Raw genomic sequence first — 14,059 nt, 5'->3', positions numbered from 1 at the left:
AGTTTTGGAAAACGAAACTGATTCTCTGGAGTTTCCTCACAAATCCTCTGGTGCTTCTAAAACCATAAACTGATCATTTCAGGCACAGATTCACTTTGGAGATTACACATCTCGTCGTTGTGGCGTCATCTTTGTCTGATCCAGAATACGACACGACCCCGATATCCAGGTAGGACCCGATAATTTAATACATCCATGGGTAGGACTGACAATTTCACAACCTTTTAACCTGAATTCTCTCCAAAGCATGAGTTATTTGAGTAAACCACAGGGTTAACCACTGGAATAGATTCATGGGGTGAACTTGTCACGTTCACCTTACCCCAGTTTATCAAGGCTGCTTTCGATAAAAGCTGTTAAAGAATGTCTGAAATAATGTTTGTTATGGACTAAAATTAAGCGTTTTTTAGTTGTGCATTCATTTCAGACCTGCACAGGCCTACAAGGTTTACAAGACATATTTCCAATAATCATACATACATTGTAACTGCCTGGATTGAAAGGGGAAATGGAAGTTTTCCTTTCTTACAAGTCTCACACAGGCACTTAGAGATTATTACAACAATTATTGTACAATACATAAAAAACACAAGCTTCAAGCTCAAAAAAGGTAAAGTTATGGCTACAACATGTTTATCTTAGATGATCAAATGTAGACTTTTACTAGGCGTAAGCAAGAAAACAAACAGTTCAGCTGTGGTTTGTTGTCAGGACAGGAGGGGAAATACTTTGGAAATTGAAAATAATAATTTAGGAAAAATAAGGAATCCAAAGAGAAGAAAGGTTAAGGCACACAAGGTCCAAAATACATGGTCCAGTGTCTGTGAAATGTGTCCACATATTCATGTTGTTAATTGCTATTTGTGTTTTTCTGGCCTATTCAGGAAATGCCTGTAGTGGGGCTGGGTGATGTGCCAAAAAAGCTTGACTTTCTTGGAACCGGATCATGGTTTCTATTTCATCACGCTTCATTTATATTGCAAACCAAAAATGCATTCAAGGATGAGATCGCTATTACATTTCTCTCACCACATTGCCCAGCCCGTCTGTAAAATAAAGGCATAAACTCAAACACTAATTGAGTTGATCAGCCACAATATTGTTCCATCTCACCATTTCAGATTTCAACCAAAATACCATCTTGTTTTTCTCATGAGCAGCTCATGAGGCACCAGTCATTCTAGGTGTGATTGTAAAAACAAACAGTTCTGGAGGATATATCCACCAGATGAATATTAAAACATCTTTAATGTGAATGAGCTTGGAATTAGTGCTGAAGTCAGTTTGTCTCTAGGGTTCAGAGTGTGTCAGTATTTGTTGACGCTGTTGTAAGTGCTCCTTATGTTGTTGGATCAGAGATGGCTCACCCAAGGCCCCTCCTCATGCCCTGGCTTCACGCTCAGATCAGCAGCCAGCAATATCCAGGAGTGGCCTGGACCAACGCGGAACGCACCGAGTTCTCCGTCCCCTGGAAACATGCTCTGCGACACGACTCCTCCAGCACAGACATACTCCTCTTCAAGGTAGAGCAGATATATTTTTGGCAGTACAACGTACAAAAACGTTAAGGTGTGTTCCTCCTGTAGGCGTGGGCGGAGGTCAGTGGAAATGGGCGAGCTAATGGCGACCCCTCGGTGTGGAAGAGGAATTTCCGCAGTGCCTTGAGAGCGAAAGGATTCATAATGGTTTCTGACTGCAAGAACGATGCTGCCAATCCTCACAAGATCTTCAGATGGCCAGATGAAACCGGCTCAAAAAGTAAGCCTAAACCTTTATGTGGATTTGCAATATTTTCCAAAATGGTTATAAGTCGTTAGTGACTTTGTTGCACTCATTTACATTTTAGTTCATGTAGAATTTTCTTCAACTGGACATTTCTCATTTTAACTTTTGTTGGAATTAGACAAGACTTTATTTCAATGTAGTCACAAAGTCAATATTTCTCCCAGGACAGTTATATTGTGGAATGGGGGAGGGTATATAGGGTATATAGATATATAGGGTATAAAGTCATTCGGCAATTGGTGGAGGGTCAGAATCTAACCCACAACACCGCGGCAGCAGTAACTACACATGTGCAATGCACTCATCCACTGCACCACCGGCAAAGCACACCATCAAACCTGATTTCAATGCACATAAAGCTTCAGGTATAACCTGTATATCCAATTGACTTGCCAAACAACAACCACAGTACTTTGTTGAAAAAACAAAATAATGAACACATTTTCTTTCCCCACAGAAAATCCTTGTTTGTCTCCTGATCAACCCAGTCCAGATTTGTTTGAAGGTTTGCCCCTTCCTACACAAGAAGTAAGTACTTAGTAAAGTCTTAGCTTTAAATTACATTTTATATTATATTAAATGCATTTTCAGGCCAATGTAAAGAATCCTTTCTTTACTTAAAGTAGCAATTTTATTTAAATTGAGGAACTTTTGAATAATCCCGAGTGCTCAGAAACACTGTTTCCTTTCTCCTCATCTCTGCCTACTTTTCTCTTCTCACTTGCAATAATGTAAAAAAATCTGACTCAGAGTCAAAAAACAGCTAAATAAAAATCAGCAAAATGCCACTAAGAGTTTTGCAGTTTTGAACAGGAAGTCAAGGGACCCATTTCTATTTAGATCAATATTGTAGTTTACAACAAACAAAATGGTAAATCATGATCCATGATATATGTTAGCTTAATCATTTTTAATTCTGCTGCAATTTCCCCATTGTTGGTCAAATCAAATGTTCTCTAGCATACTAAGTGCATTTATTTTTTTATTTTAGAGCCAGCCACATTTACTGAGCGAGCAGGTCTATCTTGGAGAGGACTTGTTTACAGGTAAATTCTTGTGAAGTATTATTTTCTTTGGTGCCTGATATTTGTAATGAGAATGTCACAATTGGCGACACGGTGGTTTAACCATTAAAACCTGTACTATAGGCTCCTCTGAGGTCAGAACTCCCCTGAAAAGGAGATGCTACATCTCAGTAGGACATCCCTGGTTAAATAAAGGTCAATAAATAAGCATTCTATCTGCAGAGCCGGCAGGCGACCACGACATCCTGCAGGAGTGTTTGAAGGGTCTGAATATTGGTCCTGAAGCAGGTGAAATTCAGGTTGTTTTTTTCTCTTTTTCTGTGCTGCAGTTACAGCAGAAAGTGAATATCTAACTTTTCCACAGAGGGCTTTGAGCCTCCTCCTGAGCAACAGCGCCTGGTGGAAGCGGATGTGATTGGCGCTCATGAGTTGCGTGGGCAGCAGCAGTATCCAGTCAGCGCTGAGGCTGCGGTACATGGAGCTGGATTGCCGGGGCAACCAGGACAGCCAATGGAGGGGGCTGTGGGTGGGGCATACGATCAGGAGCGGGCTGAGCAGTTCCTCCACACCATCACCAAGACCGATGATGGAAGTAATTTCAGTAAGTAGGAAAGAGCTGCTGTCACTCATAATGCATGGGTTTAGGTCGGTTATAAAATGGCATTCGTTTTCAGGAGCAGTGCCTTAAAATGATCAACTATACACATACGTATTTTTTTTAGTTACCAGAGTTTAGCTCTATAAACACTTCATAATCAGCTAACTTAATGATCTTTCTTACAGAGACTGACTTCAAGATAAAAGCATATTACAGAGGAAAGCTGGTGCTTGATCAGCTTATTCAGAATGAGTCAGGGCTGCGCATTGTCCACAGGTACAAACCCATTTTTCACCACCAAATCAAATCAAATCAAATCAATTTATTTTTGTAAGCACCACATCGTCATATTCATAAAAAGGACTAATAACCCTTTGTGTGTTTACAATAGGCCGCATCTTGTGGATTGTGGCGTCGACCCAGAGTCAGGACTCTCCCTGGTCTCTCTCCCAAGCCTTCTGAACATGACAGACCAGACCCAGGCCAATCTGACCCAGAGGATCCTGGACTCCCTGGGCTGGTTAGACGTGGGTGTGTCTGGTCATGTGGTGTACGGTCAGCGACACGGGGAAATCAAGGCTTTTTGGAGCTTCTCAGACTTTGACCAGAGCAGACAGCCTCAAGAGGTCACCAAAGAGCCACAAGCACTGTACATGTTTAAAGACTTTATGAAAGGTGAGTGAGATTACTTCAATCATATTTAGTTTGCAGTAAGTTGTAACTATAACTACTACTAACTGTTACTACTACCCCCATCCTTTTAGGGATGGTAGATTTTATATATGGCAAAGAAAGCCCCCCTTGCACGCTGTTCTTTTGTTTGGGGGAGAAGTGGCCGGACCCTGACAACAAACCCTGGAGTAAGAAGCTCATCATAGTGGAGGTGAATGATCTCACTGCAGGCTGGATTTTGTCCTTCACCACTCTCAAAATTATTTAATTTAATTATTCTATGGGGAAACTCATGACATTTGGTTGCAACAGAGCACAAAAGAGCTACAATTGTTACAAGATATGGTGGAAACTAAAAATACTAATTGTATTTTCTATCCCAGGTGGTGCTGACTTCCATGGAGATCTTGAAGAACATGGCGGTGGAAGGGGGGGCCTCCTCTCTGCAGTCGGTCGAACTGCAGATGTCACTAGAGGAGATGATGGAGTTGTACTGAAGCATGCCTGATCCCATTTTGCTTACCATTTCTAAATATTTTTTTAAAAACATTTCCAAAATCAGAACTTTTTGTAATTTTACCCATTTTAATTCCAGAACTACAATGGTGCTTTTTTATCAGTGACTTTTTTTGTCTAATGATAAAAGATACTTATTTATTGCCCTTTATTTAACGAAGAAAGACTCAGAATCCCCAGTTCTGGTCCCACAGGGCCTAATGTGTTATTTTGAGGTAGGAGACACTGGTGAACCAGGAGGAACATGCAAAGTACTTTCTTAGTCAATTGATCTGATAATATCCTTATTCTGATATGCAAAAATATATATTTTTAACTTCAGTTTGCATTGTATGCATGAGAAAGAGCACTATTTGAATCTAATTTAAATGCAACTTTGAAAACCCGTGTGGACTTTGATGGTAAAAATCTGTCAAGTGGTAGAGTTTTAAACGTTACTCCTCACATGGCAAACACAGGTGGAGGCTTGTGGTCCTTGTGTTTTAAAAGGGGTTTGGTTGGAGGTGGCTGATCTTCTCCTTAGTCTTACATTGAAAGGTTGGTGTTCTCGCTCCAACCTTGTGGGCAGTGAGAGGGGCTCAGGAAGTGTGACTGGGCTGAACGTGGCTGGAAAAATCCAGTCTCAAAGTGGTGAACATACTGGGGTTGTAGTACCGAAAATCTTATTAAAAATAGATTCAAAATCAAATATCAAAACTAGATACTCATTTGAACAGGTGTTGATACAAAAAAATAAACATTTGACTTTTCCTGAACAATTCTACAATGATCTTAATCTTTAATCAAACTAGTGTAAGACCTCATTGTGTTGAGAATGATTGTCTATTAAAAAGGTTAGAGTATAGAGCGATTTTATTTGTCTATTCCCAATTAAATAAATGAAATACAGACAGGCTACAACATGAATGTAAACACACGGGACTATAGCCAAAGACAAACTCTCATCCATTATTCCAAGGAGATGGCATCACAATGGAGCAAGCGATAAAACATCGAAATGGAGTTGGAAATGTTAGTATCGTGGCAACACTAGAACATACTAAGCCTGGCCTCCTTTGTTTCGGCTCAGTAAAGAGACATTGGGTTGTGAGCCTTGCGTTGCTGAACACATTTCTTGAAACAGCCCTGCCGTGTGAGGTGGGAAATATTTGTTTACAAATAAACACATTTTACTTTTCCTCAAAATCGGAGTCCGAGTGAGTTTCCTCTAAAATGGAGTTCTCTCCGAGTCCAGTCATGGGAACGAGTCGCCCGTCTGAGTCCACCCCCATTGGCTGGATAATGTCTTCTCTGCAAATAAAGAAAGAGTCAATAATGACAAAGTGTTACGTGTGAGAAGATTCAGTGAAGGGTGCGTGATGAGAGGGGCTGAGCACAGTTTTAGTTTATGTCCACAACTGTTTGAGTCTTATATATATATATATATATATATATATATATATATATATATATATATATATATATATATATATTTTTTTTTTTTTATAATTTTGATAAACATTTAAATTATAAATACAAAATAATGAAGTTGCCAGACCTGGAGAGCTTGCTGAAGAGCCTGATGAGCCTCTTGGCCTCCTCCTCCTTCTCCTCCTCAGACATGCCCTCCATAGGGTCAGGCTGGTGGGCCTCCACTCGCCCCGTCACAGGGTTGATGTGGTCCTTCTGCTGTCTGTACTCCTCAGTGTCAGAGTCAGAGTCACTAGAGTAGTGTGCACTGATGCTCTGGGTGCTCTGGCCCCCCAGCAGACCCCTGGTGGCCAATAGGCCTGCCGCGTTACCGTAACCTGTGTATTTGACAAAGCGTCGTACTAAAGAGGGAGAGAGAGAAAAATGTAAGCGAAGCATTTGCCAGACAGAATCAAACACTTGGTGGCTGTACCATTTTCTTTGCAGAGGACAAAGATGAGGTCAGCCGCGCAGTGTTTCAGGTCTGTGTCCAGGTGAGTCATGAGGCGGACAATGCGACTTTTAACTGTTGACCCGTCTTCTGGTCTCTGGGACACATCTCTGAGCGGTGGCAAAATCTGAAGATTACAAAGATCAAACTATAACTCCTATTTGGTAGAAAGAGAAAACTAGTTTGTACATTGATGCCTTGCTTGGTATATTATTATTTGTTTTTGTGCCAATTAAAAATGTATTATTTCTAAATAGAATTTTTAAAAAAAGTATTTTTTTTTTTTTAAACAATTGTACCGAATTGATTTACGTTTTGCCCAGCGAAAAATGTATCAACTCCAATCAATTGTCTCTTGAGTGAGTTAATAATTTTTAATAGAGTACCTGGTTTCTGAGGTACTTCCTGGTTTCTCTGTGAGATCTGCAGCTCTCAGTCAGCAGGTTGAGGATGGGGGTCAGCTTCTCTTTGACCTTTTCTCCCTGAGACAAAAACAGTCTGTCACAGTTGAACTGATAGTCTTATGGTTGTACACGGCTCTGCCCTGACCTGCTCCAGACGCCGCTCCATAAACAGCAGCAGCTTGTGCACACAGTCCATGTTAACTCCACTGAACTGCTCCGAGCCTAGGGCCAGGGGCACGTTGAGGAGAACATCAAGACACTGAAGGGGCAGCGCTGACAGCAAATTCACCGTGTGACTGTGGGGTCCGATTTAAGAAAATAAGCATAAATAATACAAAATGGACCGTTTTGTTTTGAGCCAATAGTAACATGCTCACCCCTGCAGGTCATCAGTGTCGTCTGCCAGCATACACTTCCTCATGAGGCAGAGACGTAGAATTGCCACCAGGTGTCGGTATTGTGCTGCATCTTCCTAAGGAAAAGACAAACTAGCTCGGGCCTTCTGATCTCTAGTCATATTGCCACCAGCACACCCTTACATACCTCACTGGGCTCTTGGCGGTGGGAACTGAAGGTGATGTTGAAAAGAATTTTAAGAATCTCAATGATGCGCTGCGAGGCCTCCAGAGAGATGGGAGGAGCCACAGAGTCCAGCACACACTGGTTTTGATCTTTCCATTGCACCTCCAGGCAGCCCTCCAGAGCAGTTGTGAGGATTGACACTCCACCCTCCTGCAACAGGACAAACACTAATCAAATATCTGACACAATGTAGTGACACATGGGTAACTAAGGCTCAAATGACTGTACATTTGTCAATTTTATATTTATTTTGCAATGCACTTTTGGTTTGAATTAGAATGTAAATCTATGCTTTCCATTTATGATACAACGCGGTTTAAATATAACTTCCTCAAAACCCAAATAAACATTTCAGTGAATGAGGAAGCAAACTATCCAATCGGAGCAATTCTGCAGAAGCAGACCGGTTAAACTCTGGGTAAAAGGAACAAAACCTGCTCTGGACCAGATAAGGTTCAGAGTTACCGTGGAGACTGACTCATGGTTTAAGTTAACCAACTCTCAGAAACGGACATGGTTAACAAATTCTGACTTTAGGCTATACCTGCTTCTTGTAACAGGGCCATTAAATACAACCTGCTGAAGCTGTTTGCTGAGCTCTGGCCGTAATGCTGTCATCAGAAACATGAGGCGCAGTTCATAAAATTGAACACTGGAGGGAGTCGAAGAGCTGACTCCAGCAGACAGCAGTTCTATCAGTCCATGAATCAGTCTGAAGAGACAGCACAGGAGGAGTCAGGGATGAACGTTATCTGTACTCAATTATCAAAGTATTGTGCATTACATTTATACGGCACATGTCGTTACTGAAAGGCACCTTTTATCATACATGATCTACTTGAGATTACAGGGATTGTGTGGCGTACCTGAGAGTGCTGAACCTCTCCTGGGCCCAGCTGCTGTTGTAGACTACGTTACACAACACTTTCATGGCCTCCTTGCGCTTAGCCTCTTCTGTTAAGTCTCCCTCTCCCTCGTTGTCCCCTTCTCCCTCAATCTTGCTCTCCCGCCGGTCCCTCCTGCCCCTCTCCAGCACTTTCTGATGCATGCTGCTCCTTTGAGTCTCGTTGATACTGGGCGGAGGGCTGCTGACCCAGCTCATCCCATCCACATCTCCACTGTCCACACTCCTGGAATCCTCCTCTGTGCACTCCCCCGTCTGCTCACTAGTTTCCATGTCAGCATCATCATTGGAGAGGGTGTGTTGGGCCTTTGCTTTAGCGAGGGACACAATGATGTTGTCGTAGAAGTTTTCATCTGGATTTGAAAGCTCCTCATGTGTCTCTTCTGTGGTCAGACCAGCGAGTTTGGCAAGAGTCAGGATAGCACTGTCGGTCACTAGAGGAGCCAATACCCTCTTGTCCCGGGACAGGATCCTCAGGCTTCGAAGAGTCACTTTCAACAGGCTGCATTTGACTTCAGTTCTGATGAAGCCAACCAACACCAGGGCCAAATTCTTAAAAAACAAACGTTCATATTAGATTTCCTCATATTGATCCATACTGTTAAAAATATTAAAATGTGCACTGTGCAACTTTTCTGGTGGGGGATTCACCACGCCAGACGCAGAAGGCAAGTTAGATCTGTGGAGAGGCGAGCCTGCTCACAGTAATGATTGTATATGGTAGTTTTTAGCAATCAACACACCTGCAATTGAATAAATGCTAGACAGACTAGACTGAAGTTAAATGCCATACTATGGAACATTCCAGACAAAGCAGTAACATCTCCATGGAGGCAAGCAGGTGGTGGACCCCTACATCAAAAGACTTATATAGTGCACCTTTAAACATCTATTGGAGGCTTTTTTATCATTTGAAATGAATCGAACTGATAACATACTTGTCTGAGGAAGAGATCCCGATCTTCTTGTTCATATTCCTCACAGTCCGAGTCAGAATCGGTGAAATTCCTAACTTTTTTCTTTTTAAACTATCAAAGCAGAAGAAAAATTAAGCTTGAAGAAAAGAAAAAAAAACTATTGCATTGTAAACAAGTCAGACATTACCTCTTCAAGTCTCCTTTGCTACAAAGAAGCCACATGAAGAAAAGACGGAAAAGAAACAAAGTCAACTGCAAATGGCAGAGCTTAATAGATTACAATGAGCTATGGAATTTAGGCAGATTGAGTCTAAGCCACATACAGCCTAAGGGAGGATGAGGGACAACTGATGAAGCAGATTCACTAATCACATCTGAGTGGCGGGTGGCAGGGGCTGAGAACGTATGGTAAAAGACATACTTTCCTGCGGTTTCTCTCCTCCTTGTCAAAAAAGAAACACTGCGCATACTGTCAATGTAACACAACACCAATGTTAGCATACAGTAAACATGGCTGTATTCAGCATAAGACTGTACGTGGAGTAACATTACCTCTTTGTTAAACTCCTGTAGATGGATCTGAACACTATCTGTGTCCCCGCGCTTGATGCACTGGATAATTTCCTCCAAGTCGAAGTCCATGCTGCGTCTGATCAGCGCTAGTCAAACGATACAAACTAAAAGTACAAGAAACACAATGATTACAATGAATACACTTCAACAACACCACAGTAGAAATGCTATGAGAATTTAACTCTGACACTTCCAAAGATGTCCATGTTACCTCTTCAGCAAATGCAGCAATCCAATGTTTCCACCCTGTATGTTTCAGTTGTGCAAAGTGTCCCGTTGCACTTTTGCTAAATTGACACGTTCGTCATGCCCCATGTCACGCTGCCTCTAAAATGTGAGTGTCTCTAATCCCAGGGACAGGAGCTGCGCAGTAGTTATATCTATAATCCACTAATGGACTCTGGCTTACAGACAGTGACCCTCTGACCTTTAAGTTTTATATACCATTTTACCTCCGCCAACATTTCAATGGTTCAGAATATGTTCACAGCCACTGTATGTTGAGTCTAGAGTTCTTCAGTTGGAGTCGTGAGAAATCTTTCTAAATTATGTAGGATACAGCGTTTGAGTCAATCTAAACGATGTTTACTTGTAGCAATGCAGACACTTGCATAACTATTCAAGTACCATTTCGGCACAAACTGTGCAAATGTTCAGTGTAAATGTTTATTGGCCAAAGCAGCAGATAGGTCACTCCTCTAAGGGTTTGCTCCTGTGTTTGCCCCCGTGTTTGCTTGTCTTCCCTTTAACCCAGTCAGTAAAAGGTTGCCGTCAGTTGTTTATGATGCAAAGTGCCTTGACTCGACCAGGGCCAAGTGTGTGAGAAGATGGTAGTTTCTATGAGTGACAGGTTTTCCTGGCAGGATACTCCACTCGTGTCCCTGTGGTGGGTAAGAGGAAGCAGTGTCCGGCCGGCCGAGGTGAGCAGCTGCGGCTCTTGCCTTACAACAACAGGAAACACGCCCGACGTCAGCGATAGTGAGGAGAGAAGTCAGGACGGACCTGGCTCTCAGGGAAACCAGCCTATTGCTCCAAGAATAATTAGACACACACAGATGTGGGATATCAACAGGTTGAATGTCCAGAAGAGAAATTACCTCCAGTAAACTCTCAAGCCGGTGCAAACAAACCGTTGTCCCCGACGTATGCAATCTGGATCTGTCATCGTTAATCAGCCTCAAATATTATCACAGGCGGTCTGAACACAGTCACTGAATGCAAGCCTATGATAAATAATTCCATTTAGATTGCATTTTGAATAGAAAAATAAAAAAACATTGGATTAAAAAATGTATTTGGCATTTTAGGTGAATTGAGAAAGTTTAATTGCAGTCAAACCAGCAGCATAGCATAACATTTTTCTTATCCTTTCTAAAACTTTTTATACTGGAAGTCTCCCAAGTGTTAAATGTTACCCTAAATGCCCAAAGTGTCTAAAAAAAAATAGCATCAGGTTTGGGCTTTGGGTTAGTCACCGGTCCATTACTTCATTGCCCTTATCAAGTAACAGGTGACAGGAACAAGTGCATGAATTGTATGATTTGCACCGCCCAAACTGTAATGGTGACTTTCTAAAGAGGAAGTTGTTCATAAAACACTGCATAATCTCAATCAGTGAAATCATAGCGCTTTCTCGTTAGGCAGTGGTGACTCTACCCGTGACCGTGGGTTAGTCACAGGAAAGGTGCACAATGGACTCGAGCTGGAGTAGCGGGACGGCCCATAACCGTCTGTGCTCCCATAATACTCTAGTTTTAAAATGGGATTCGGAATCATTACAGTTCCTTGGGATGCAGATGTGTGGGAGGTGATCCAGTTAAAGTTTAAATAAAGATGTGGCAGGTGTATAATTGAGTGAGCATTTCAATAGAAGTCTTGTCTAAAGAAAAGCTATACAATAGAAGAGCCGCCTTGAATCAAAATCGCAGTGGACAGTTAACCTTTTCAACAGCTATAAACTGGAACTCTAACAATTGAAATTAAAAGTATTCTTGAGTTCAAAATGTTCACCTCGACTTAAGTCTTGACTAAAAAAGTAACCAAAACTGTGCACATTTGTAAGCAGAATATGAACGAGTGAATGCTGATTTAATATACCAGATTAACAATGCCCAATCTCGTCAGATTTTGGAAACTAAGACTTGGAAGGGAAATACAGGGAAAACCAGGTGCCACTGTGGAGCAGTGCTCTAGTGCAAACTGTTATGTCCTTAAGCAACACGCTTGAATAATAGTTTATGAACAGACCTCGGTTTAATCACAGCATCTCTCATGTAACGGTTTTGGTTGCACTCTGTAGCCTTCCACAGACGTGTCACTGGTGTTATGGTGATGTGTTGAACCTAAAATCTGTTTAAATCCGCTGACCAGCAACACCACGATATCACCATGGACACTTCTAAGGCCACTGAGTGCAGCTGAACAGAGGTTTGTTCATAGGAAAATGTTAAATAATATCTCTATTAAGATCTAATCAATGATCAGATTATCAAGCCACTCACATTGCCTTCATTCATAAATCAATTAATATCCACTGAATGTTCTGTTCTTTATTAACCTAACCATGGACAGGAGCTGCAAATTAGTGTGTGGCTGGAAGCCTCAGCTGCATGGCATCAATCATGTATATTGTGGAAAAATACAGTCCCTAAAATACAGTGTTAAGCTGAGGAGCAGGCCCTAATAATATGATCCAAGCAAATTAACTAAACTCAAATACATATGAAATATACAAGGGACGTTTTGTACCAAGGAGTCTAAATTGACCAAGTCATGTGTCCAATAACAAACGCTACAATCAGACTGTCAGGGGTAGATTGTTCTGGGGTGATATAACACTTAATAGGTGCTTATAATTGTTAGTTTTTTTCTTTAATAACATTATTCGATGTTTACCTCCGACAATAGACCTTAAAAGTGTCTCAAGGGAAAGGTTACAGGAAAAAAAAAAAAAAATGGACCTATAAAAGAAAAGGCAAGAGGAAAATTGAATGTTATTTCGGGCCCTGTGCACTTCCTGCAGGTGATGGAAATGAAAGGGCACTTTTCTAGAACAATTGCTCTGCCGCGGGTGCAGTGAGTGAGGAGAAGGATGCAAGAGGAAGCAGAGGGGGTCAGGGGGAAGGAGGCTTGCGAGGAGTTGACATAGGATCAATGTAAACATCATGGGAAACCGCGTAGAGGGCCATTTCATACATGCATACACATTGTGTTGTTTGACGTTTCAGGGTTGTTTATGATACGACCGTGGTCCTTGTCAATAAAGAATAAACCTGCCATCATAACTCACCAATCGCGTGGGAGTTTTTCTGCATGCGACCACGCCAAGCACACGCCCCCTCGCTGCCCATCACCTTATAAAAGAGGACCTGAGGTGAGAGGAGCCGACAGAACCACCACCAAGTCTCATCCAGAGCAATCAAACACAACACAGATTTGATGGTTTACTCCAAAAGACAGAGCGGGTTTATACATTTTGAAGTTGGTAAGTCCGTTTTTATGATTTTGATGATTCTTTATGAAAGAATGTTCCATGTTCTCCTAATGTCTAAGGTTTGTGCAAGTTTAGTAAATCAAGGTGGCAGGTCAAATAATCAAGTCATTTTCGAATGTGTTACAAAAAGGGACATTTTATACACTCTGTATATACAAATCTTAAAACTTTAAATTAATTTTGTAGTTAAGACTTCTCCGTGGTCCTGGTACCTTTCGCTTTGTAAACTAAATCTGTCTCCTCGTGTTGCAGGTCCGTGCGGTATGGAGATAGCCATTCTGCTGCTGTTGACAGTGCCTTTCACCACTGCTGTGCCAATCTCGTCCACTCAGAGGTGCGGCATTTTTACCAGCGAGAACGAACTGCCCCGTCTTTGCTTCATTTAGTCCTTACCGCTGTTCTTTTCGTCTCTGCTGCAGGTCTGCTTCTGTGGCCTCAGACAACACTGCGCAGGAGTCTGGAGTGGAGACAGCGCAAGACAAACAGAAAACGCACCACGCTCCCTCTTTGGAGATCATCCCATTTCTACCAGACGACAACCAGACATTCAGGGATCCACTGAAACACAGGTACAAGCTGTTCAATGTAAAACTAAAAATGTAGAGTGCCCCAAAGAATACTGATAAAAACACAAAACTAATTGGAAAAAGTACACACGCACCACATTTTTTTATTAAAAACTTTGTAAAT

General features: G+C 41.8%; 2 protein-coding genes across 4 annotated transcripts; one reads left to right on the top strand and one right to left on the bottom strand.

The window, feature by feature from the left end:
* The first annotated feature begins 1,338 nt into the window (after positions 1-1,338).
* irf3 (interferon regulatory factor 3) lies at positions 1,339-5,589 on the top strand. Its single transcript, XM_072455681.1, has 10 exons — positions 1,339-1,523; positions 1,587-1,758; positions 2,243-2,313; positions 2,777-2,831; positions 3,033-3,098; positions 3,175-3,411; positions 3,594-3,684; positions 3,800-4,083; positions 4,173-4,291; positions 4,464-5,589. The coding sequence occupies exons 1-10, from the start codon at positions 1,359-1,361 to the stop codon at positions 4,575-4,577; spliced, it is 1,374 nt and encodes a 457-aa protein (XP_072311782.1). The 5' UTR covers positions 1,339-1,358; the 3' UTR covers positions 4,578-5,589.
* A 15-nt stretch (positions 5,590-5,604) lies between these two features.
* On the bottom strand, positions 5,605-13,241 carry LOC140368670 (chaperone Ric-8A-like). 3 transcript variants are annotated; one of them, XM_072455677.1, is made up of 14 exons: positions 13,166-13,241; positions 9,856-9,962; positions 9,725-9,772; positions 9,491-9,508; positions 9,325-9,414; positions 8,349-8,938; positions 8,059-8,194; positions 7,444-7,632; positions 7,278-7,372; positions 7,046-7,196; positions 6,883-6,978; positions 6,479-6,623; positions 6,134-6,407; positions 5,605-5,886 (listed from the first exon to the last, which is right to left on the bottom strand). In XM_072455677.1, the coding sequence occupies exons 1-14, from the start codon at positions 13,224-13,226 to the stop codon at positions 5,766-5,768; spliced, it is 2,121 nt and encodes a 706-aa protein (XP_072311778.1). In that variant the 5' UTR covers positions 13,227-13,241; the 3' UTR covers positions 5,605-5,765. The 3 variants fall into 3 exon arrangements, with proteins under 3 accessions (XP_072311778.1, XP_072311780.1, XP_072311779.1); XM_072455679.1 differs by lacking the exon at positions 13,166-13,241 and adding an exon at positions 10,088-10,279; XM_072455678.1 differs by lacking the exon at positions 13,166-13,241 and adding an exon at positions 10,088-10,278 and having other exon boundaries at positions 9,856-9,980.
* Positions 13,242-14,059: the final 818 nt, after the last annotated feature.

Source organism: Eucyclogobius newberryi, unplaced genomic scaffold (assembly GCF_026437365.1).
Source record: "Eucyclogobius newberryi isolate DKJ021-1_F unplaced genomic scaffold, fEucNew1.0.hap1 SCAF_20, whole genome shotgun sequence".
NCBI classification, from domain to species: Eukaryota; Metazoa; Chordata; class Actinopteri; order Gobiiformes; family Gobiidae; genus Eucyclogobius; species Eucyclogobius newberryi.
This window is presented reverse-complemented; position numbering and strand designations above follow the sequence as displayed.